The sequence below is a fragment of the Lithobates pipiens genome, unplaced genomic scaffold (assembly GCF_037356315.1).
Source record: "Lithobates pipiens isolate NorthernLeopardFrog02 unplaced genomic scaffold, aLitPip1_a1.2 Scaffold_16, whole genome shotgun sequence".
In the NCBI taxonomy this organism is placed as follows: domain Eukaryota; kingdom Metazoa; phylum Chordata; class Amphibia; order Anura; family Ranidae; genus Lithobates; species Lithobates pipiens.
The window spans coordinates 123,864,867-123,890,894 of NW_027507748.1; the positions used below are offsets into that span (position 1 = coordinate 123,864,867).

Below are 26,028 nucleotides of genomic sequence, written 5' to 3' on the forward strand. Positions count from 1 at the left end.
TATCGGCCGGTATGATGAAACTTCCTGGGAATCCTTTCCCTCCTTCAGAATTAGAGTAATATTAGCCTCACGCATCGAGTCAGGGAGTTCCCCTGTCTCCAATGCGTGATTCAATATCACGAGGAGTTCCGGCAATAGGACCTCCCCGTAGCGTTTATAAATTTCTACTGGAAGGCCATCTGGCCCTGGGGATTTATCGTTAGGCATTGCGGCTACTGCATTCCTTAATTCTTCCAGCGTAAGTGGTAGCTCAAGGGAAGATTTATCATCTACTGATAGAGTTGGTATTGCTGTCCGAAGTAGAAAATCAGTCGCCGAATTACCTTGTCCCTGAATGACAGATTTATATAAATTCCTATAGTAATCATGGAATACCCTCATAATTGCGGAGGGGCTGGAGACAAGAACACCTGTGGGAGACTTAATTACCTGGGCTACTGTTGGCGCACTGTTAGTTTGAACCAGGAGAGAGAGGGTTCTACCTACTCTCTCTCCTTCGCCAAAATAATGCTGGCGCTGGAAAATCCGCCTGTTCTCTGCTTTTTTTAGGAGGGCTATTTTATAGACTTGTTGGCTATCCAGCCATTCCCGCTGACTTGCAATCGATGGTGCTGCTATGTATGCTTGTTCTGTCTGGGCTACCTTATTTCTCGTTGCTAGGTCCTGGTCTCGAGCTTTCCTCTTAATGATTGCTACTTGTTGTATTAATGTGCCCCTAATATAGGCTTTTAAGGAGTCCCAAACCACACCCGGGGGGGCAGAGCCCCTGTTTATTTGAAGAAATTCCTCTAACTTTTCCTGGTGGGAACTTGGGGGACCCATTAATACCAGCCAGCCCGGGTTAATCCTCCACTCTCTTGGACCTGGTCTAATACTCAGAGACAGTATCATGGACAGGGGGGAGTGGTCAGACACCCCCCTTACTCCATATTCTATCTCCTGGACCACCTCCGCGGCTGCTTTATTGCCCAGTACCATGTCAATTCTTGATAGTGTGCAATAAGTGCTAGAGAAGCAAGAATACTGTCTTACTTGAGGGTGGCGTGTTCGCCATAAGTCGCTCAAACCTATTTCAGAGATGAAGCCCTGCAAACGCCCCATTTTGGTCACCAGTGGAGCAGGAAATCTATCAATATGCGGGTCCAGCGTTTCGTTGAAATCGCCTACTACTATACATGGGACAACTGGTTTATCTAGACAGAACGTCGTCAATTTAACCATTACTTCCAGTTTAAAAGGAGGGGGTATATAGATATTGGCTAAAATACATTGGCGCCCGGACAGGAGACCAAACAAAAAAACAAATCTTCCCTCTTTGTCAATAGAGGACTCTTTGCACAAAAAATCTGTGCCTCTCTTAACAAGAACACTCACCCCTCTTGAATAAGTTGTGTGAAAAGAGTGATAGTATGCCGAGAACCTCCGGTTCCTTAACAATGGGGCTGTACTGGGAGTTAGGTGTGTCTCTTGAAGGAAAAGCAAGCCGGGACCTCCCCTTCCTGTTTCCAGAAAAACTGCTGCCCTCTTTTTTGGGTCTCCCAATCCCCTCACATTCCATGATAAAATATGTGCACTACCCATAGATGCTGTTAGTACTCAAACCGGACGGGACAGGGGGGAGGGAGAGAAGGGGGCCCGCCCTCCCACGACGGGCCCACTGTCCCTCCCCTCCCCCCAATTCCGTTGTACCGGCTATACGCGCTCGAGGTGGTCCCCTTAACCCTACTACCCACCCATCCTCCCCGCCCTCCCATCCCCCCACCCCCCCCCAACTTCCTGAGCAACTCCTCCCCCCCCCCTCCTCCTCCCACCCCCCCGCCCACCCATCAGGGTATCCCCTGGGGGACACTATTGTGGCTCGATTTTCCATACTCCCCAGGACCCTGGACACCCAACTCCGTTCCCCCCGCTCTCCCAAATAGCCCAGGGAGCCCTAGGCTCCCCGAAATGTCTCACCTCGACCCCGCTCAGTACCCCGCCACTAATGTCACCTGGGCTCAAAAGGGAAAAAGAAAGAGAAAAAAAAAAAAAAAAAAAAAAAAAAAAAAAAAGGGGGGGGGGGAAGGGAAAGTGGCAGGACATATTCAGTGAGGCATCCTCGATACTTAACCATTAAGCATTTCTAATAGTGTTTACACTATGTTATGACATACCTGCCATCTCCCTTTCTCACCCCCCCTTACTAATCAGTGATCCTATAAAACATACCACATACTTTCATAATAAAAAAAAAAAAAAAAAAAAATTCCCCCATGCTGCTCAATAAAGTTATTTCAAGTGCAGATATTATATAGAATTAAAACAGTGCGCTTTTGCATCAAAAAAAAAAAAAAAAAAAAAAAAAAAAAAAAACATCAGTTCAGTTTACATCCGTTTTTTCATCCATATTTTTAGTTGTTGCAAAAACCAGAGATGACAACTGTATAAACAAAAAAAAACTGTTCCTTGCCTAAAAACAGACATAAACATACCGAATGTAAATGGACGGCATCCGTTTACATCCATTCCATTTCAATGGATCTAGACGTTGGCTGTTGCATTTAAAAAAATGTAACTGAATAGACACACATGTAAACAGATGTAAACAGACGAATGGTGGGTCGGATTCGGCCTGCAGGCCTTGTGTTTGGCATATGTCCTCTAAAAAAAATTTAAAACGTTTTCTGAAGTTACACTTTCATAATACCATTAGTAGATGGAACTACATTTTGCATTACTTCTCTAAACTTCAGAGGCACAAGCGGACAGGGCTTACAAACATACCTGACCCCAAAGTCACTTTTGATTTAAAAATGGGGGCAGGCCTCAGATCATAATGAAGGACAGCTGCTTAGTGGTTAGCACTTCTACCTTACAGCACTAGGGTCGTCGGCTTGAATCCCAACCACAGCCCTACCTACACAAAGTTTGCATATTTTCCCTGTGCTTGCATGGGTTTCATCCCACACTCTAAAGACATGCTGGTAGGTGAATTTTCTCCTGTCTAAACTGGATTAATAATGTGTTTGTATGCATGTAAGGTAAAGACCTTAGATTGTATGCTCCTCCGCTGACTGATGTGAGTGTACAATATAAATGTAAAGCACTGCATAAATGGTCAGTACTATAAAAATGCCTGTAATAAAATAAAATAATGGAAAAATAACAGGGCCTACTAGAATGCTTCACATCAATAAAATAATGCCTGATGTCTGTGCACATTACCTATCATTGTTAATTGTACCTCACTGACCTACAGTATATAAACTATTTCCATGTTTTAAGTACATTTTTTTAGTAGAGACTGTTCTTTAAAAGAATGAGCCTGATGAACCATCATAGTTGGCTACCTTGGCAATCCTTCACATTCCCAATTCACTGTTACAATTCTTATTCAGCTAGGGATAATGTACTATATGTGTATCCCAGGCCATATGAATGTAGCCCACTACTGTGAAAAGGATTTGTAGAATTCCTTAAATTACTCTTTATGATGCGCTTGCACATGCTTGAGATACTTAAGAATTACATATTTCTCTTGGTGGATGTTTAGCGGTAGAAACCTCGGTCAGAGTTTCCTGATGCTCACCTCCCACATGATGAGCCTTCCAGACTTGGTGACTCCTGCTTTTTGTGTCCTTCCAGCTGATACCTGGATTACCTCTGTATTCAGCATTGGCAGTCGGAGAGGGGAGGTGATCCCACTACCCCATGTGTACACTGAGGACAGTGGGGGAGGAATGCCTGTTTTCGCAGAATACCCAACACGGCCACCTGATTGTAACAAATCAGCACAAATATGACAGTTAGCTGGAGCTCTCAATATAACATTCCACAAAAACATGCTGTGGCTAAACCCTGGTGATCATACGAGGAAATAAAGGAATGCATTAAAGAAAACTCCCTCTGGCTTGCTAATAGGCACCTGTCATGTTAAATGAATGGACAGGAACTCTAGAGAAGGATTTCATTAGTGCAAAGATGGGATGTTTATACTGGTGACAAATGATATTCATATATCTCTTTAGGAAATAGTGCATGATTCTTCAGATTTTCGTTAGATTTACAACACAGGATCAAGTATGAGCTGGTAACTCACTAAATTATGTATGACTGCAGTGTTGTATTCTAGCAGAAGGGAGGAGAGCAAATGACTATATCAACCACTGTTGATTGCAAACTAATTTACGGGAATAGGGCACTGCACATCTAATGGCATGAATTATCATTCAGTGCATTACCCTACAGTTCAAATCTGCTCACCTCGGGATCTGGCGCTGGGGATCCGTCCAGCCGGTCGGCCACGAGTCACTGCAGGCATTGCTGCCAGAGGCTTCTCTAGCCTGCAGAGAATAAATATTTGCTTATTAAAACAAGTGAAAATGAGAAAAAATGCAAAATGTAATTAACAATAGGTTGGACTACCATTACATAATACATAAACTGCCCCATAAACAACTATTGGGGATATAAAATAAAAGTATATGATTGACAGGAGGTTTAAGGTACACTGCTGCCTGCCCAAAACATTGTCAGCCATTTCCAAAAAACAAGATAGATACAATTTGTGATAAGACTGTCATGGTTCATTTATCTCCCTCAATTATTATACCATCTCTACCACCACATTCAACATTTTCTCTTTTGACCCTGTCACTAGTGAGGCAGTTGCTAAACTATTTTCTGGTACCCACCTCACCCCCTGCCCCCTAGATCCAGTTCACTTACTAGGGTCACCCTCTTGCTCTGTTCTACACTCTCTTATTCACATCTTCATTTTCTACATCTATAATGGCTTCATTCTCTCCCCTCTAAAACATGTACTGGTTGCCCTCTTAAATATAAATCCATCACTGGACCACACCAGTCTGAACAGCCTAAAGCCGCGTACACACGGGCGGATTGTATGGCCTACTTAGTCCGTCATACAATCCAAGGGACAGTCCGTCATACTTTCGAATTAATGGACTTGACCACACACGGATGCACAAACAGTCCGTCGAAAGCTTGCGCGATGACGTGTACAGCACGTACGACGGGACTAGAAATAGGAAGTCCAATACACAGCAATGCACCCTTCTGCCGTGTAAATCCTTTCTGAGCATGCGCCATTCTTAGTCCGTCGAACTAGCCTACTCACGAGCGGATTGTCCGCTGAAACCAAAGTATGACGGACAGTATTACGGAAATTCCGAAATACTTAGTACGCCAGACTGCACGCTGAAAAAGTCCGCTGAAGCCCACACACGAGCGGACTGTCCGCTGAAATGTGTTTCGGCGGACTAAGTAGGCCATACAGTCCGCCCGTGTGTACGCGGCATAAGACCTATCCTTTTACACCTTAGTACCTTAAAGTAGAACTATAGGCAAAACATTTTTTTACATGTTGGATAGAGTAAGAGATGGTTATAACCCCTGTCGGATTTTTTTTTCCACCATCTGTGTCCCATTGCAGAGATTTTCCTTCACTTCCTGTCCCATAGCCAAACAGGAAGTGAGAGGAAATAACTTCAAATTAAGGGAAATCCTTGAGGATCCCCAGGTCACCAGAACTAGTTTCCCCATTGGAAGATTTCCCCACCATTACTTTTCTGAGTACAACCCAAAATTTAGAATTTTCTTTTACTTTCACTTTCAATGATAATGGTAAACAGGACAAATGGAGAGGGGGAATCTCAGGGGGGCACAAATCGCAATAAAACTGACAGGCATTCTAATTCCCTGCACTCTATCCAAAACCTAAAAAAAAGTTTTGCCTTTAGTTATACTTTAAGCTGCTAGAACACCTAGTTTACAACCATCTGAACTGCTATCTCACTGACAACAATCTACTCAGACCCTTACAGTGTGGCTTTTACCCACAACACTCCACAAAAACTGCCCTTCTAAAACTCACTAACAACTTACCAAAGGCCACTACTCAGTACTCTTTTTTTATCTTTCTGCTGCCTACCCTGTTTCCCCTAAAATAAGACCTAGCGTGATTGTCGGTGTTGGCTGCAATATAAGCCCTACCACCCAAATAAGCCCTACTCTGTTTCCTCAAAAATAAGCCCTGAAAAGAAGACCTACAAGGACTTTAACTAGGGCTTATTTGGGGGGTAGGGCTTTTATTGCAGCTATCACCGACAATCACACTAGGTCTTATTTTAGGGGAAACAGGGTACAACACAGTTGACCACTGGCTCCTCTTAAAGAGGAAGCAAACCCTGATGGGTTCACTTCTTCTTTGTCTCCCTGCATGCGCCATAGACAGCTGTGTCTGTCTTTTTGTAAATCTCTCCTAAACCATATAGGTTTAGGAGATATTTCTTGGACCTAGGCTTACCTGTAGGTCAAAGTGGTTTGTAAGGGTTTACAACCACTTTAAAAAAAATTATTTGGCCTCCAAGAGTTTTCTGGTTCTCTTCATATTTATCTAAGCATTCCTTCAGTGTCACCTACAACTCTATCTCCTCTTTTCATCCTCTTCCATAGGGATCCCTGAGGCTCTGTATTGAGAGCCCTTCTGTTCTTTATCTATACCTCCTCCTATTCTCGTGTGCAGCACATCGCCAGAGCCTCTCCTATTCTATGGAACTCCCTACCCCAATCTATTAAGCTACTCTGACAGTCTTTAGACGACCCTTAAAATTTCATCACTTCAGGCAAGCTTATCCTGCCTCAAGTAAGTTTTACTTTCACCAGCTCATCCCCATACAGTTACTACCACTTCCACTTGCCTTTTGATTGTAAGCGCTCATGAGCAGGGACCTCTTAACTTTTCTGTCTAGAATTGTAACTTTACTGTCTTTATTATGGAAAATCGAGCTATATAAATCCAGTATAATATTAACAATAATAATACTAATTTAACTTGGGCATTGACCTGCTACTGATTTGTGGTAGTTACGTATTAGCTGGTATCATTTTGCTTCTAAATGGCCATGCATCTGACCCCGCAAAAAGGCAGGTCAAAAAGTTCCACATTTACAACACTAAATCTATATGGCTCCAGTCCACACATTTTGAACCACAAGGGAGAAGGTTGCAATCTGCCCACACAAACACTAAAACACAGGATGGTTGGAGCCCTGTTAACACACACTGGAGCATAGAAGGGTTCTTGCAACCTTTCCCACACACATGGAGCATGAGAGGTGGGCTGCCGACTTGCACACACAAACTGTGGCACAAAGGGTAAATATACAGTGGCACACTTGTGTGTCAGAAGTATTGCAGAGGACATGAGAACAGGGCTCAAGACAAACATCATGCATTAAAATCATAAAGCAAGCCTGTCCCTTTTGGCTTGAAAAAGGGAGAAGAGTCCTCCAGCCATTAACCATAGCAGCACCACTGTCTTTCCCCAACCCAGCAGTGTGAGCTTATTTTGAAGCTGTGACAAAGAGGAAGACACTGTCATCCCCCTAGTAACTTGTGGGACTGAGATTTTGTTTTACTGCAAGTATCCCAGGACAGGGCTCCCTTCCCACACAGCCTCTCCACTTGCATGGAGATCTGTGAGATCTTCTGCATTGGCTTGTGACAAGCTGCTCCATTCCTTTATCCTTGTGCTTTTTATTATCCTATTAAGGCGCAGGCATACCCCACTTTTAAGTAAACAATGGGGTTTATTTACTAAAGCTGGAAATTGCTAAATCAGGCTCACTTCTGCAAAGAAACCAATGAGCGTCTAACCCCAGCTTGTTCAATTAAGCTTTGGTAATAAAACCTGGAATCTCATTGGTTTCTATGCTGAAGTGAGCCTGATTTTGCACTTTTCAGCTTTAGTAAATAAACCCCATTGCGTACTTAAAAGTGGGGTATGCCTGTATGCTTTTTATGCACAAAGGTGGCCTTGCTCTCTGTTCTTATGCTTTCTTCAACATATTTCCTGTCCAGTTGACTTAAGGGAATGCATGACAGTGTATTTTAAGACCCTGTCAGTATTATACTTCTTCATTACCTGGAAACTCTGAAGTACAAGTTGCAACTGTTCTTTTTACTGTTTTGCTAGCAGTATGCTCCCAGCACTATAATCCAGTGTACATAATGTTCACCATATTACTAAAAATGTATCCCCTTCACTAATGCAGCTGATTAACATCTAACTTTTCCACAAACTCATACCTAACTCCTAAAATGACCTTAAAACGTAACCCCCCTACAATACACGCTCAAATCATAACATGTTTTCTAATACAAAAATATTTTTTTTTTTCATCAAAGTTTTATTTTTATTTTTTTCAGATTTTCTCCTTTATTTTCACCTGGTACTTCTGTGAATAGCTTACTTCCAGTCCCCAGGTACACTCACTCCTCCACAGAATCTAAAGATGGGGTCATGGTGGCCACCCAAGCTGGACTTCAAACAGGCCTGTCTTTGTCCGTCATAGGGTATGATGGAATTAGTAGTTTATATTACATAGAAGACTTTTGGCCCTCTATATGATATAGTATGTTTTGGTGAAAAGCTTTTAAACCCCCCCCCCCAAAAAAATATATTTTTGAGCTTCCCCCCATGTACTTGCACATATACATGTAGACACATCTCGTGGGTGCCTACGTGTGAAAACGTCACCTTTGCTACACGTTACATATCTCCATGAATGTTGAAGTAAGGGCAATAATTCTAGGCCCATTATTCATGGCTACATCTATAAACAGTAGGGGATTTTAAAGTGTCGCCTATGGAAAATTTAGTGCACCAACGTTTGTTGTCATTTCACTATTAGGTGTTCTAATATTAAACCACCTGCACTAGTTGCCATAGGGCAATGACCTCAGAGAGCCATGCAATCATATTGCAAATCATTTGGGGTTGGTCAAATTATCATTAAAAATCATTCCCACCATAATGAAAATCAACTTCCATGTTCATTCGGCAATCAGCAAAGAAACACCACCTCTGTATATTATAACAGCTCATGCTTGGAAAGCAGCAAGTGATTAAATGTGGAATCAGTTACACTTACAGACTAGAAGCAGAAGAGCTGGAAGTGACTTTAATTATACTGACCTCATTTTGACACTGCCAATGTCACTGTACAGATTAAGAAGTGCAGGTATACAGATATGATGAGCCATGATCTCATTAAGCTGGGGTCGTTTGGAAGGGTCTAGGTTCAGCATGCTAAGTATAAGCTGTCGGAGTTCAGGACTGTATCGGTCAGAAATAGGCGCAAAAGTACCACTCATGATCTTCAGCACTAAAGCAGGCAAGTTCTACACATAAAAGGAAGAGAACATGTAATATTATGAGGTTGTAAACTCGAGGAACAGTGTACATTTACACCACAATTTACATTAACTTTACATCTATTTATGCTGTGTGGCTGTTTTAAGACTTTAGTATGCCTTAGACTTGTTACTCACAACTACTCTACTCACCCACTATTCTACATTCTCTAAGGGCCGGTTCACACTGCAGGCGATGTGAGGCGACACGACTTGCCTCGCCGCGATCTGACAAGTCGCCCCCGTTCTGTACAATGGAACCGTTCTGAGAGGAGCGACTCGAGTCGCTCCGACTCAGAAAAAAGGTTCCTGTACTACTTTTGGGCGACCTCGGGGCGACTTGCATTGACTTCTATACAGAAGTCATTTGCAAGTCGCCGCTGAGGTCGCGGCAGGTCGCGGCGAGGCAAGTCGGTGTCGCCTCGCATCGCCCGCAGTGTGAACCGGCCCTTAGGCTGGCCATAGATGATTGTTTTTTTTTGATCCAGTAGGCTAATCACAAAAACAAAATCCTCTCTGCTGTGCTCAAAATACAGTACACTGATCAGCGCTGCAACTGTTGGTTGAATGAATATTTTCCAACATTCCTGTTCGACAGAAATCAACCGTTAGATTGATTTCTGTTGTGTGGGAATGACCATAGATTAAATGAAATTTGTCCGATCCTGCTGAATCTGCCAACTTTCAATCCATCTATGGTCACCTTAACTCACAACTTTTAACTCTCCCTCTCTACTAGAATTTTTCCAACTCTTATAAAACATGTACTGGTCACCCCCATACTTAAAAAGCTCTTGCTGGACCCCAATAGTGTCAAGAAAAAACTAAATCAAACTTAGAAAATGAATAGTCTACAACTGTCTGAACTACCACCTCAAATGGTAAAGAACCTTTGTGACCCCTTTCAGCCTGACTTTCGCCTGCAACACTTCACAGAAACTGCCCTCTTAAAATTCACTAACGGCTTACTATCTGCTAGAACCAATGGGCTTACTCTGTACACTAAAGCTTGGTATACACGTTCAGTTTTTTCATAGTTGCATAGTTGCTAAGGTTGAATAAAGTCACCAGTCCATCCAGTTCAAAATGCGTGGGTCTGTGTGTTGAGCAGGTTGAACTAAAAAAACCTGACAGATCCCCACATCCACACAATGATGTGAGATGCGGAGATCCCTCTCACTGTGCTATTGTATTCTGAGAGGAAGATTCCCCCACTCCCAGAATACCCTGATTGAATGCTGGTTTTCCAGCAAGACTGTTAGACAGAAGCCAGTTGTCGCTGAACCGGCTGATTTTTGGTATGTGTGTACCGAGCTACTATGTGCTAAAACCAATGGTCCTACTCTATACATTTTTTCTTTAGACCTTTTTGATGCCTTTAATACAGTTGACCACCACTCTGCCTCAAAAGACTCTACTCCCTTGATTTCTGAAACTCTTTGCTGGTTCTGTTCTTATCTCACTGCACCTTCAGTATCACCAACAACTCTACCTCCTCCTCTCCTCTTTCTGTAAGGTTTCCCCCAAGGCTATGTCCCTGGACCACTTTTATTCTGCATCTACATCTCGTCCCTCGGTCAGCTGGTAGCCTCCCATGGTGTGATGACACCCAACAGAACAACCCATGTAGCGAATTTTGGATGATTCTTCATGAACATTTACAGTGTATGGCCACCTTAAGGCCCCTTTCACACTGGGGTGTTTTTCAGGCGCTACAGCGCTAAAAATACCGCCTGAAAAAAATCTGGCCCCTTTCACTCCAGTGTGAAAGCCGGGGGGGCTTTCACACTGGAGCGGTGCGCTAGCAGGACGAAAAAAGTATTTGGAGCGGTGAAGGAGCAGTGTATTCACTGCTCCTAAACCACTCCTACCCATTGAAATCAATGGGGCAGCACGCGTATACCGCCGGCAAATCACCGCTACAGCTGCGCTTTGGCCGGCGGTTTTAACCCTTTTTTGGCCGCTAGCGGGGGTTAAAACTGCCCGCTAGCAGCCGCATACCGCTGCTAAAATGATGGTAAAGAGGCGCTAAAAATAGCGCCGCTTTACCGTCAACGCCACTCCCGCCCCAGTGTGAAAGGGGCCTTAGTAATCCAGTAAAGTAACCCAGCACAGCTAAATTCCACCATGCATATCTATGCACCCTCAGATTATAAAATGATTCTGTACAATGCAATGTCCACCACCAAGGCAATTCTAAATATTAGGGTAAACTTACTACAGCTATGCATTACATGAAAAACAGAAGCCCTATAAAATACATGTTCTCATTTGGCATTTCTAGGCTTAGTTTTATATTTTGACCAGAATGTACCTTTTGCACTGTACATTGCAGAAATATAAAGTACTGATATGAAGCCATACATGCCACAAATTAAGATTAATAGCCAGTGGCGTAACTAGAACCTTCAGGGCCCCGATGCAAGAAACCATGAAGGGCCCCCCTGAACCCCAGACAGGGCCCTTCCCTCCGAGTCACAGGTATGACCTTTGTGAGCCCTGTAGTTCCACCACTGGCATCAGTAGTTTTTTTTTATTATTTTTTTTTAATTTTTAGGTGCCCCATTGGGGGACTGTCCCTAGGCAGGATGGGGTTCCCATCCCCAGAAGAGATGAGGTCCTTTTCTCCAGAGCAGATGAAGTTACTGCCCCCAGGTGAGAAGGGGTCCCTGTCCCCAGGGGAGATGGGGGTCCCTGTCCCCATGTGAGAAAAGGCCCCTGTCCCCAGGGGGAGATGGAGGGGGTAAGTAATGGTGTGTGGGGGATGGGGTCCTTTCACTCACCATGACCAAGCTGCAGGCCACGCACTCATCCATGTTGGCCTGGGCTCCATCCAGTGTGCTGGACGGGTGATCAACATATCTCCCAGAAAGACCTTTCATCATCTGTGTATGACGGGGGAGGAGGGGGGCTGGCAGACAAGCCTGCAGTGTCCTCCGAGGAGCCGGCTCTCATAGGGCTGCACTGCATCTGTGTGCTTAAAGTTTGTTTACCCGAGAGAAGTATGCAGTGCAGTGTGGGCCGGACTCGGGGGGGGGGGGGGGGGCGGGACTCTGGCTGGGGAGAACAGACATCGGACTGAGCGGCAATGCATGGAGCAGGAGAGGGGTACTCTGAGGAGCCAGCCGAGGACACAGGTCATGCGGGGAATGCACAACTAAAGAGCAGCCAGTGTGATAGTTGAGTATGGAGCCCTGCTAGTCACCCTCCACCTCCAGTCACCCATGTACATGGTGCACTGGTACCCCTAGCTTGCCTATGCTGCTGCAGGCCATATGTAGAGGGGGCTGCATGGGCCCCCTGCAGCACAGGGCCCAGTTGCGGTTGCGACTGCTGCACCCCCTATAGTTACGCCCCTGTTAGTAGCCCCTTGGAATGCTATGCTAAGCCATATTGCCCAGAACAATAGGATTTTTTATCTGACATAATAATTGGATAGACAACAAATGTGCCAGAGCACAGACCAGATAGCTTTATATTGGTCCTAGATGTGTAAACTGGTAAGACTCAAAAAGTCCCCTAATTGAATTTTCTAATAGCGATGAACAATGAAAGTGGCCATAAATGCACCCATAAGGTCCTCAGATGATAACACTGGCTGTACCTGCCATACCTACCAAAGTGGAGAAATATCAGTATTGGGGTGACCCAATTGCAGCTTTTACTAGGTAAAGGAGCTGGATAACAACTTAATGGGCTTGATAATGGTGATGCATAGTGGCACATTTAGATGCCATTTAATGTCACAAAAGCCTACATGTTTTTCTACTGCACTGTCAAATAATTTTTTTTTTATCATCTAGAATAGATTATAGTAGGGGCTCACAGAGGAATTAGGGAGTCAATCTGGGCCTTAGTTTTTTTTTAAAAAAAACTATAATTATACTGCGCCTTAAATAAATTGGCCATGTCACAATATAGTTCCCAGAAACACTGGGTCAAAAGGTGACCAGATTACATCATTGATTGGAAGTAATGATATTTCACAGAAAAATAAAGGTTCAGGTAGCAGGCGTGAGCCCGTCACTGAGATACTTTTTAAAGATAAGTTATTTCCTGTGCTAAAAAAAAAAAAAAAACGCCAGAGGGTTGTTTGGCTGCACTTGCATGAAACTGTCACCCGGACCTTACCCTTGTAGAAGGAGTCTTGGTTTCGTGTCGCAAACAAAAAATGTAAAGTATTAAAAAGGTTAAACAGTAACCCAGTTCACAAGCTTTAGTAAACATTATGTACCTCTGAAATATGTTATCCACTTGCAGACTGCTTCATTTTTCTTGCCTTTTACATCCTACAAAGTACTCATAACAACTGTTCAGACACCTCTAAGCAGAACAATTTTGCAGAAAGAATAACCTGTTATCCTGGTAAAATCACTACTGTTTTTCTAAAATGAGACTGCTTCTATGATGTCTGCAAAAGTCATAACCCCAAAAAAATCAACTGATGTGATCGTCCACTTAGTACCTCAATCATTCTACAGAACAATCATGAGGCAGTCAGACCCATCTTATGTATAAAGGACCTTATACTGCAACATTTATAAATAAATTGCTTTGTATTTCTGGTCATTTTCACAAAAACATTTAATGGGTCTCTACAGATTCTATGCCTGGCTTTTCCCTTAGCCCCTGTACACATGGTCGGAGATTTCGACAACCAAATCCGTCGGATTTTGTCCGTCGGATCTTGTCCGAAACTGTTGCATACACACGGTCGGACAAAGTTGTCGAAAAATCCGATCTTTCAGAACGTGATGACGTAATTTTGTTACGATGGGACTACATTCAGGCTAGTAGCCAATAGCTTTGATGTAGGAATTTGATCTGAGCATGCGTGGCACTTGGTCCGATCAAAATTCTCTACACATGATCGGAGTATGTCCGATCGGCCCAGTTGGTCGGGAAATATTTCCAACAAGTTGGAAAATTGGGTCCGACGGATATTCAGACGGAATCAGTCCGATGCATACCACACACAGTCGGATTATCCGTCAACACGGTCCGATAGGACATATTCCAACAGATTCTCCGACCATGTGTACAAGGGCTTAGAAGATACCCCTGATCTATGCCTTGTGAGTCTATAACCCCTAACCAGAGAGTAGTTACAAGTTCCAACATGCTCTCTGATACATAAAGTTCTAAAACAGCTTTGTCTGCTCTAAATGAAGACAGGGGGTGACACCATAAGGCACAGTTAATCGAGATTTTGCTCTTACTGGTGCCTCAAATGCCCTCTTAAGACTTGCAAGTTCATATAGGACACATCCGAGTGCCCAGATGTCACTTTTCTGGTTGTAGGGCTTTCCTTCACATAGTTCTGGAGAGATGTAACATGGAGTTCCCACGACCTGCAGGAAAACAAAGTAATTATTATGATTTCACATACAATAAGAGGGAGATCAAAAATATTTACTATTGTGATGAAGTAATCATTTGTGACATCAATAGCTAATAAATAATGTAAAGCAGCTTTTCTCAACATCTTTAACATGGATGAACCCTCAAAGTAACTTTCAAGTCTCAGGGAACCCCTGATAAAAATTACTATTTCTAAAGTTCAGGGTACACTGGTGTGACAGGTGAGTTAACATAGAAAATAAATAAAAAATAAGGAATATGGCAAACGTATGGCTGTTGTATATACCAAAATATTTTTTAGTAATCATATTGAAATAATTTTTTTTTAAAAAGGCACATATTTTTGCATGTAAAAAAATTCATTTTTTCCCCTAGGAGCCTGGAAAGTATTGCCCATGTGATCAGCAGATCACGGGTGCTATGTAGGGCTTTTGCAGACTGTGTAGGCTGTTTGATCATGCTTCATACAGGCAGGCAGTTAGACACTGACAGGAAGCATCAACAGCAACCTGGCAGTTCATTGAGAACAACAAGCCGACAGCCGCAAAAGTTGTTAGTACTTGGGTAGTGGAGCCCTGCACTGCTAAGTTTTTTGAAAATTGTGATAGTGAGTGAGAGGCGAAGATCCCCCACTTGCTGTCATAATGGGGGATGGGGGGGGGGGGTTGCAGGATGCAAACAGTGAAAGGTGTAGTGTAATGCCGGCCATACACGGTTCAAATTTCAAAAGCATTTTCTTTCGAGAATCATATCTAAGAATTTTCGTACGAACTTCGCACCATTAGTGGGCTGCAGCAACAGCCGAATTTTGTGTGGAAATCAAATTTGAGGAATCGGACATGTTGAAATTTTTTGGAAAAACAAACGATTTTCTAATCAATGATGGCAGAATCGTGTGAGAAATGTAATAAGAAAAAAAAAAATTTACGGAGAGAAAAGAAGATTCCCGGCCATGAAAATTCTTTTCGGTAGCAACATGAGGTGAAATTGAAGGCTTGGTCGGCTGAATTTCGAAAATCAATGGTGGCATCATCGGATCACAAAAAAAAAAAACTTTCTGATTTTGAAAATAAATTTGACCATGTATGGCCTGCATAAGGAGAAGGGCTCCTTTACATTAATAGTAAATGGGAGAAGAGCCACCTTACATTCAGGCTCATAGGGAGAAGTTCTCCCTACACTGGTGATCAAAAGGAGAAGCGTCCTACTGCGCTGGTTATCAGTGGGAAGAATGCTACTTACATCAGTGGTTTAAAAAAAAAAACACCCCCCCCCCCTTGCCCCAACAGATAGCTAAAAAGATCACTTTAGGCGAGAAAATGCTAATTTCTCAACTAACTCCTGGTCACTTCTGGAGGAACCGTATTGGTTGGTATTGGTAAAGGCACAAGGCAATCACATAAGAGAAATATGTAATTGTAGCCACATGATCCTGTGTCCAACTTTCACCAAGAACATTGAGTTTTCATGATCTCCTAATATTTGTGTGTACTCCCAGATGTTCTAGTTTGCTCTCACAAGAAAACGCTGGTTGGTTAACTGGCATCTACTCAATTTAGCCCTTGGGTGTGCGTGTTTGTGTGACTGTGGCAGGTACATTAGATAGTAAGCTAATTATTGGGCAGGGACTGATGCAAAGTGCTCAGTGTTTTCTGCACTGGGCTGAAGGTTAGGTTGGAGCCAATACCAATGAGTAAAAACTAAAAAATAGCTCAGGTTTAAAATAAGACTTATGCCGCGTACACACGAGAATGTCCAACAGAAAAAGTCAGATGGAATCTTTTCATCGTATATTCCGATTGTGTGTATGCCTCATCTGACTTTTTTTCGAAAATTCTGACGACCTAGAAAGAGAACATGTTCTAAATATTTCCGATGGAACCAATTTCTATGGGGAAAACTGCTCATCTGTACGAGACAGAAGCTATTGGCTACTGGCTATTGAACTTCCTTTTTCTAGTCCCGTTGAACGTGTTGTACGTCACCGCGCTCTTGGCGGTTGGACTTTGGTGTGACCGTGTGCATGCAAGACAGTTTCAGCGGAATTCTGTCAGAACGCCGTCGGAAAAACCGTCAGAGTTTATTCCGAGGAGAAAAATGGTTGTGTGTACAGGACATTAGAATTACATTTCAGGGATAGTGAGAATTATATATATATATATATATATATATATTTATATACACATACACACACAGTATTGTTTGCGGAAGTCCATGATAAAATAACAACAAAAACTGCTCACACCGCAATGGTCAATGCTTTTTCAAATGTATGATATAGTGGAAAAGGGTTAAAGAGACCCTATCAACAGATCATTCAATTCAACAACAATAACATTATATGTGTATTTAATTTTAGGCATGTTATAACATTTTTTTTTATTATTATAAATTCATAAAAATAAAAAAAATACAATTGAAATAAAATAGGTAAAATAAAATCTGACTATTCTATCCCTGAGAAAGTAACCAAGTAAAGAGCAAAGTAAATGGAAAGTAAAAAGGATGATCTACTCTTTTAGGCTTCATACACACTAAGATCCCTTTCACACTGTGCCGACACCGCCATCAGTGGTAAAGCGGAGCTACTTTTAGCGCCGCTTTACCGTCGTTTTCGCAGTCGGTTTTAAACCCCGCTAGCGGCCGAAAAGAGGTTAAATCTGCCTGCAAAATGCAGCTGCAGCAGAATTTTGCCCACGTTATGACATCACTGCCCCATTGATTTCAATGGGAAGGAGCGGTGGAGCGCCCTGCCAGTGCAATGCTCCAGTGTGAAAGCCCTCGGGCTATAGCGCCTGCAAAACCCCCCAATGTGAAAGGGGTCTGAGTGTCCCTTTTAAGGGTGTTTGCCTTTTATTTTTTGGGCTCTAAACGTCTATGTTAGCCTATGTGTCCATGCACATATAGTTATTTACAGGCGTTTGCAGGCAGGAGCTCTTAGAGGCAGATGAAAAAAAACAAGGAGGGCCAGCACGTTTAGGAGAAGTGCGTTACAGCATAAGAGATGGAATGAATGAATGAACACACAAGCGCTTGACGTTTTTAATGCTGTTTTTCCTTCCCTGAAGCAAGGCGTACAGGGGAGTTAAAAAACCTCCAGTGTACACAAGTCTATCTGACATGTAGTCTGCCGGGAGGTCCACGACCTGCTTATACTGTCTGAGAGAGGTTGAAACAGTCTATCACAATAACAGCGCCACAGATGAATATGCGAGATATGGATGGTCTGATAGACAGCTGCTACTCAAACTATTGATAAAATTAATAAAAACACGCTAAAATTTGCTCTGTCTGAGAGAGGTGTCTGGTCACCACAATGACTGGTTGAGTAGATTTAAAAAATATTCAGCATATCAAACAGTTCACTTGTGTAATTTAAATGTGTATTAAGCTTAGAGGTGGGTGTTGAGTTTGAGGCTTTCCAATTGAGTTTGAGATTTACAGCATGTGATGGCAGTACCCAGAAGTGTACCCACCTTTTACTGGAAGATGCTTTAAACGACACTGCTGCAAACAAATGTTTATTGATACTGATGGCAGGGCTGGGCTCACCCCTTCCTTCTCTGCGCGGGCTGCTCAGCTGTCGACTAATTGCCAGCTCCTATCTCTCCACAGTTACTCAGCTGTTGATGATATCCTGCTCGTCAGTCCTGCCTACTTAAACCATCCAGCCTAAAGGATCTCTGCCTTTGCCAAGATCACAGAGATGCTCTCCTGTTAAAAGACTTGCATGGCTGACATCCCTTCTGGCTCCAGATCCTGCTTGTTGTTTTACTACGCTCATCTCTGGCTCCCTGACGTTTGGCGTGTCTGACTATCCATTCCGGTTCCTGAACTCTGGCTATATTTTGACTACATTTGTTCTATTTACTTTTATCATTAAACAAGTGTGATTTAACTGTACTTCTGTCTCGGTCCAATTTCATGGTTCCTGACACTGCTGTCTGGTGAGTGTTGAGTCTGAAGGGAGTGGTAACTCATACGGTGTGGTGCAGGTGACTAATATATATCACAGAAAATCAGAGTACTAGCCCACGGCAGTCTCTCATTTTTATTTCACATGGCGGACTTTATATGAACATAATCACCATTGGGGTTTGGGAGTGCATACACCACTTTATTTTAACTCACGGAGCGCTGTTTAGATTGTTGTAATGTTAATTTGTGACATTTTTATTTAGCGCATTTATAGCAGCAGTTGAATTTAGTATGGTGTTATAATAACAATTAGAGGACTTCCTGCCCATGTGCGCTTGATAGAGTGGTTCATCTATTCTGAGCACCTTTTAGAGACTGTGTATTAAGCTCGCTGTCTGGAGTTCAGCTTTAAAGTACGGTAAGTTATGGTAACACTTTGATGTTCAACTATAAAACCTAAAGCCCCTTTCACACGGGCGGACAGAATTGTGCTTTTAGCTGCTGACAGATGAAGTTATCTATCGCAGCTAAATGCACACAATGCTTTCCTATGGCCCTATTCACACACTGCGTTTAGCGACGGTTTCCTTACATGCAGTTTTGTGTAGATAGAAAAAATAAAGTTGACTGCGTTCCAGGAACGATGTATTGCAGCTATCTGCACATAACTGCAGGTTATCGCTGTGTACTATTTCTCCTGCAGATAGCAGCAGCAACAAGAAAACAAAAACAGGAAGCACATCAGAAATGGCAAGAATGTTCTAAAACGCAGCCACGCGTAAACGCAGCTAATCGCAATGCACAACTGCAAGTGAACGCTGTGCCAGGATTCTCTGAATTTCAAAATAACAAAACATGCTTTTAACAGCGGCAAAACAGCCGCCCGTGTGAAAGGGGCCTTATTCTTCTCAATGCTAGCCAAAGAGCCAACATCTTTATGTCTATTAACTAGAATATAAATACACTTCTCAGTTTTTAATGCCACTATCTAATTAAACAAAACTTAAGGCAGAACTAGACTGCATCTGAGCACCACAAACAAAAAATGCAATTTAACTACTTGCCTACTGGGCACTTTTACCCCCTTCCTGCCCATTTTCAGCACTGCCGAATGACAAATGAGTGGTCATACAATGCTGTACCCAATCAAAATGTTTATCATTCTTTTGAGACAGATAGAGCTTTCTTTTGGTGCTATTTAATTACCATTTTTTTTAACTAAAAAAACAAAAAAAAGACCGAACATTTTAAAAAAAAAAAAAAAAGTTTTTTTCTTAGTTTCTGTTATAAAAATTTGTAAACAAGTCATTTTTCTCCTTCACTTATGTGCGCTGAATTGATTGGCACTGACGAGACGGCACTAATATGCAGCACTGATGAACACTGATAGGTGGCAATGATAGGATGCACAGATAGTTGGCACTGAAAGGCATCACTGATGGGCTCTGTTGGAGCTACACTAATAATCAGGACACTGATCATCAGTGCCCTGATTATCTGTGCAGATCTCCCCTGTGAGGAATTGCTGCTGACTGGCATTTCCTTCTTTACATGTGATCAGATGTGATTGGACACAGCTGATGATGACACGGGTAAAGAGCCTCGCCATTGGCTCTTTACTGAGATCGGTGATGCCTCTTGTCCCAGGGACAGAGCGCAGCACCAAAGCCACGCTGTGTGTCAAGAGTGGGACAACGTCATATGAGAGCAGCCGTGCGTCCGTCAATTCACAATAAGGTGGGTGGAAGGTGGTTAAATCATTTTTAATATTCAAAGCAAACTCACCCATCCTTCCATGTCTCCATGCTTTTTTTGCAGAGAAATCACTTTGAAAAACACCACCTAGCATTTCTGGCAGATGATTCATGTAACATTTGCTTCTTAGAATCCATCTGCCCTTAGCTCAGGCATACAGACAGAAGGGTGTGCCTATCTAAGAAACCCCCCCCCCCCCCCCCCCCAAGGTTCCTGGGATGTATGACATTATTTGCCTAGGCCTGGAAACCAGGAAGTAACTAAAGAAATGTAAAAAAAAAAAAAAAGTTTAAAACAAGTAAATATGATATATTCTTCTATATATTTACTAATGCTAGCAGCAGAAGGATTAAAAATAGTCATTGTTGATTGAGAGAGAGAAGTTCCACTTTATGAGAAACATAAAGCATTAAAAGAGTCTAAAGCCTCGTACACACAATCGGATTTTCGGCAGGGAATTGTGTGATGACAGACTGTTGGCCTAAAATCCGACCATTAGTACGCTCCTCCAGACAATTGTTGTCCAACTTTCCACCAACAAATGTTGGATGGCAGGCTAGTAAATTTTCGGCAGACAGCGGTCTGTTGTCAGATTTTCCTATCGTCTCTACACAAATCTGTCACACAAAAGTTGAAAGTACAAACACTCATGCTCGGAATCAATGCTCACCAAACACGACATTAGCAGAAGGTGCCCAAAGGGTGGCGCTCAAGAGCTTAAATTAATCATAGTACGTCACTACGTTCGTGTTTGTTGGCTGACAATTGTGTACCGTTTGCAAGTTCCTGGCCTACGCCCTTCGAACAAAAGTCTGACGCTTTGTTGGCCAACAATCTGATTGTGTGTATGAGGCTTTAAAGTTTAAACTGACTTGCAGAAAAGATTACATTTTACAGAGCATGGAAAATCGGGGACATTTCCAAGGGCAAAGCGTTCAAATCTGGGACAGATCCCTAGAAAGCGGAGACAGCTGACAGCTGTGACACTGAAATGCCAGAAAACATATTTTCAGTATACATCATGTGTCTAACCTACAGATGTCTCCGGTTCTCCTACTTCCAAGTAAACATGAACATCGATTTAGAACTTTCTTGAAATGCGTTTTTCTTGATTTTTTTGTTGCTGTCAAAAATCAGCAGGGGTTCAAATACTTTTTACCCTTACTGTACCTGCCTAAAGACAGTGTTACTGCTTTAGATAGGAGGTAACGCTGTCTTCAGACTCTGAACCGTCAGCTCATCTAATACACTTCATAAACACACACTAGTACTGATCCAATACATTCCAACAACACGGCTCCAGCCACAGCTGCCAAACTCTCTCTGGCCTCGTCTTCTCCCACAGACACAAACAAGAAAACAAGACAGGACCTCAATCATTCGTCAGTCCATCTGACATCATAACTTTAAAGGCTTTAAAGTGGATGTAAAGCCACTTTCATCCTTTCTAAAGTACTGCAATATTGGTTATCTAGAAGGATATACATGCCTCCTGCATGTATACTTATCTGTCAAATGTCTCCCCTCTGTCTGCTATGAGACCCGAAAAACTGCAGATTTTGTGGGTGGCGTTGTGATGTCAGTAGACTCCCCGCCCACCTCAACACTCCCCTTATCAATATGCATTTTCTCCTGTGTATTTCTTACACTGAACTTCTGCTATGATCACTAACATCCAGTCAAAACCCAGAAAAGTCCCCACATGACTTCAGCATACCAAATCATGCTGAGGTGTGGAACAGCCAATCCGTGTAGAGCAGCAGAAGAAAGGAGTGGAATTAAAAAATAATGCATGTCTCTTAGGCTAGTGCACAAGATATGAAAATCACCTGTCATTCACAGCAAGGGGGAGGATTTGACAACGTTTTTCTCTGTTTGTCAAGATTTATCTCACTGAACAATAAAAGAGGATTGCTCACAGCTGGATTAAGCAAGACTGGGCTCTAATGATAGAAAATTGTATACTCTACATTATGACATCAAAAAAAAATTCGGGTTTACATCCACTTTAAAGTAAACCTCAAACATGAAATAGGAACAAAGCATATGTTTTTATAATGTGTACCTGTCTCAATCCAGATCACCAAGTGTAATTTCTACCTGCTTCTTTCCTCTGCTATCAGCATCAATTACTTCTGACAAGTTTTCCTGACACCAAAAAAAAAAATGTGGCAGGGGAGGGAGCTCCAGCTGATTGACAGCCTTCACTCTGTTCCTGTGTGCTGTGTGAAGGGGGTGTGTTCCTTCCCTCCAATCAGCTATCAGAGCTTTCCTTACTGAGCTCTGCAGAGTGTCATTTCAGCCCTCTACCCTCTGTTTTCTGACAGCTCAGGCAAGCTTTATAAATTTTGGAATTTGAACAGTTGTAGAGAAGAGAAGATGGCAGATAAACAGGTACAACCCGTGTATGAGGATTTGTTTCCTCTCTGATCTGAGGCCGGTCACTTCAGTGGGAATATGTACCACTTTAACCACTTCAACCATGGAAGGGTTTAACCCCTTCCTGACCAAGCCCTTTTTTGCGATACAGCACTGTGTCGCTTTGACAATTACACGGTCGCGCGATGTTGTGCCCAAACAAAATTGACGTCCTTTTTTTCCCACAAATAGAGCTTTCTTTTGGTATTTGATCACCTCTGAGGTTTTTATTTTTTGCGCTATAAACAAAAAAAGAGTGCCAATTTTGGAAAAGAAAAGCAATATTTTTAACTTTTTTCTATGATAAATATCCCCAAAAAACATATAAAAAATATTTTCTTCCACAGTTTAGGCCAATATGTATTCTTCTACATATTTTTGATTTAAAAAAAAATTGCAACATGTGTATATTGATTGGTTTGCGCATATGTTATTGTGTCTACAAAATAGGGGATAGATTTATGGCATTTTTATAAAAAAAAATTATTAGTAATGGCGGCAATCTGTGATTTTTATCATGACTGCGACATTGTGACAGAGAGATCGGACATTTCTGACGCTATTTTGGGACTATTGGCATTTATACAGCGATCAGTACTATAAAAATGCACCGATTACTGTATAAATGTCACTGCCAGGGATGGGGTTAAACACAAGGGGGTGATCAAGGGGTTAACTGTGTTCCCTCAACATGTTCTAACTGTAGGGGGGATGGGCTCACTAGAACATGACAGAGATCACTGCTCCCGATCACTGGGAGCAGTAGATCCCTGTCATGTTGCTAGGCAGAACAGGGAAATGCCTTGTTTACATCTCCCCGTTCTGCCTCTTCACGCCACAACCGCGGGCCACCGGCGGACATCGAGTCCCGCAAATCGCCGTAGGTAGGCGCCGGCTTGGGAACTTGATGTATGGCATTTTTATAAATATATATTTTTTATTAATAATGGTAGCGATCTGTGATTTTTAACATGACTGTGACATTGCGGCAGACAGACACACTTTTGACACTATTTTGGGACCATTGGCATTTATACAGTGATCAGTGTTATAAAAATGCACTGATTACTATGTAAATGTCACTGGCAGGGATGGGGTTAAACACTAGGGTGACATCAAGGAGTTAACTGTGTTCCCTCAGCATGTTCTAATTGTAGGGGGGGGTGGGCTCACTAGAACATGACATAGATCACTTCTCCCGATCACTGGGAGCAGTAGATCCCTGTCATGTTGCTAGGCAGAACAGGGAAATGCCTTTTTTACATCTCCCCGTTCTGCCTCTCCACGCCATGACCGCGGGGCACCGGCGGAGATCGAGTCCGCAGGACCCGCGGGCACGCTTCCGCGCGCCTGCTAACCACAGATGACATCGAGTTCGGAGGCTCGTGGAGGCGTGCACGAGCCGCTAGCCGCTGATGACGGCGCGACATATGGGTGCCACTTTGTCGATGGCATGAGGCGGTCAGCAAGTGGTTAAGGAGGGTGCAAGGCCATTGTTGATACAGTGGAATATAAGACTAAAAATGGGCAACACATCAATAAGCAAAGACTTCAACTCTTTACTGAGGTCTAAATTGCAATGACAACATAGAAGACTTCAAAACCACCAATGCTTCAGAGACACTATGGCCTCCTTACACAGAGATGAAACAAATCCTCCTACAATGCCTACATAGATTTTACTTGTTTATCTGCAGTCTTCTTTATCTGCAGTCTTCTCTACCCTACACCCCTTCAAAAGAACAGAAAAGTTTAAAATCTTTCTTCATCTGTCAACAGCACAGAGGAGAGGGCAAGAGGTTACAGTAGAAGGCTTGAGTTTTGCATTTAAAAAAGTCCCTGACCCTTTCCAAAAATGCAGAGGCACAAAAATGCATTGATGTGAACGTGTCCCAAAGGAACCCATTATAACAAAGCATGAAAAAAAAAAAACGCATCGGTGTAAATGGAGCCTAGTTTTTTAATTACGTCATCTTGTATCCACCTTGCTGCAGTCTAATATGGAAACATAAAACATGCAGAAATAAACAACTCTATCTGTCAGTATGTAACAGACGACCTGGACAAGCTGTCACAGTATGAATATATTGGCGTGACGTTCCGATGACAGCCCGTACATAGTCACTAAAGTGAGGGTCAAAGTCCGCACAGCGCAGGCTGGCTGAATAAGAACACGGGGAAGGTAAATATATGCAAGTTTGACAAGGAATTCTGCAGTCATCAACATCAATGATGAACAGCTGACAGGAAAAAGGGAGAGAGAGGTGAAGGCAAGGCCACACAGAATCGACAATTAGGATATTAAAGTAAATCATGACAAGGTGTTTTGTTTTTATTTATTCATCCCATGATGCTTTGGAATTTTTAATGAAATAATTCAAAAAATATCAAGGATGCATATACTAAAGAAAGTACTGGTATAAGCTTACATTGCACCGTAGTGTAATCAGCAACACACATACTGAATCACAGTTTGAAGACTAATCTTTATAAGAAGTTCTGCACCAGTGTTCATTTTGAGTTCAATTTAGTTTTAGTCATAGTCTTTTGACTAAAATGCCATTTTAGATTTAGTTGTATGTTAGTCATCTGAATTGTTTTACTTTAAGTCATCTTTTAGTCCTCGAATACATTTAGTTGACTAAAATAGCTTTAGAAGACTAAAATAGAATGAGTTTATTCACTTGCCGACAAGCCGCTGTGATTATACTGCGGCAAGGTGGCACGATCCCGCTGTAGGTAGGCGCCAGCTTGGGAACTTGATTTATGGCATTTTTATTAATATATATTTTATTTATTAATAATGGTGGCGATCTGTGATTTTTAACATGACTGCGACATTGCGGCAGACAGATCAAACACTTTTGACACTATTTTGGGACCATTGGCATTTATACAGTGATCAGTGTTATAAAAATGCACTGATTACTATGGAAATGTCACTGGCAGGGAAGGGGTTAAACACTAGGGGGACATCAAGGGGTTAACTGTGTTTCCTCAGCATGTTCTAATTGTAGGGGGGTGGGCTCACTAGAACATGGCAGAGATCACTGCTCCCGATCACTGGGAGCTGTAGATCCCTGTCATGTTGCTAGGCAGAACAGGGAAATGCCTTGTTTACATCTTCCTGTTCTGCCTCTCCATGCCACATAATCGCGGGCCACCGGCGGACATCGAGTCCGCAGGTGTGCGGGGCTGGCGGCGTGCACAAGCCCGCTAGCCGCTGATGACACAGCGACATACAGGTGGCACTTTGCCAACGTATATCGGCATGAGCCAGTTGGCAAGTTGTTAACCACTTGGCGCCCATACTACGTCTATTGACGTCATGGGCTTTCGGTGGTTATATCTGAAGGATGCCTGAGGCCACAGACATCA

General features: G+C 42.7%; 1 protein-coding gene across 1 annotated transcript in view; it reads right to left on the reverse strand.

Annotated features, from left to right (window-relative positions):
• The window catches only part of NEK8 (NIMA related kinase 8), a 114,261-nt gene that overhangs the window by 62,768 nt on the left and 25,465 nt on the right, over positions 1 to 26,028 (reverse strand). Inside the window, exons 4-7 of the mRNA XM_077480406.1 lie at positions 14,418 to 14,549; positions 8,981 to 9,186; positions 4,243 to 4,322; positions 3,569 to 3,753 (exon numbers count right to left, since the gene is read on the reverse strand). Coding sequence (XP_077336532.1) covers positions 3,569 to 3,753; positions 4,243 to 4,322; positions 8,981 to 9,186; positions 14,418 to 14,549 — 603 coding nt within the window. The remainder of the gene's footprint in view (positions 1 to 3,568; positions 3,754 to 4,242; positions 4,323 to 8,980; positions 9,187 to 14,417; positions 14,550 to 26,028) is intronic.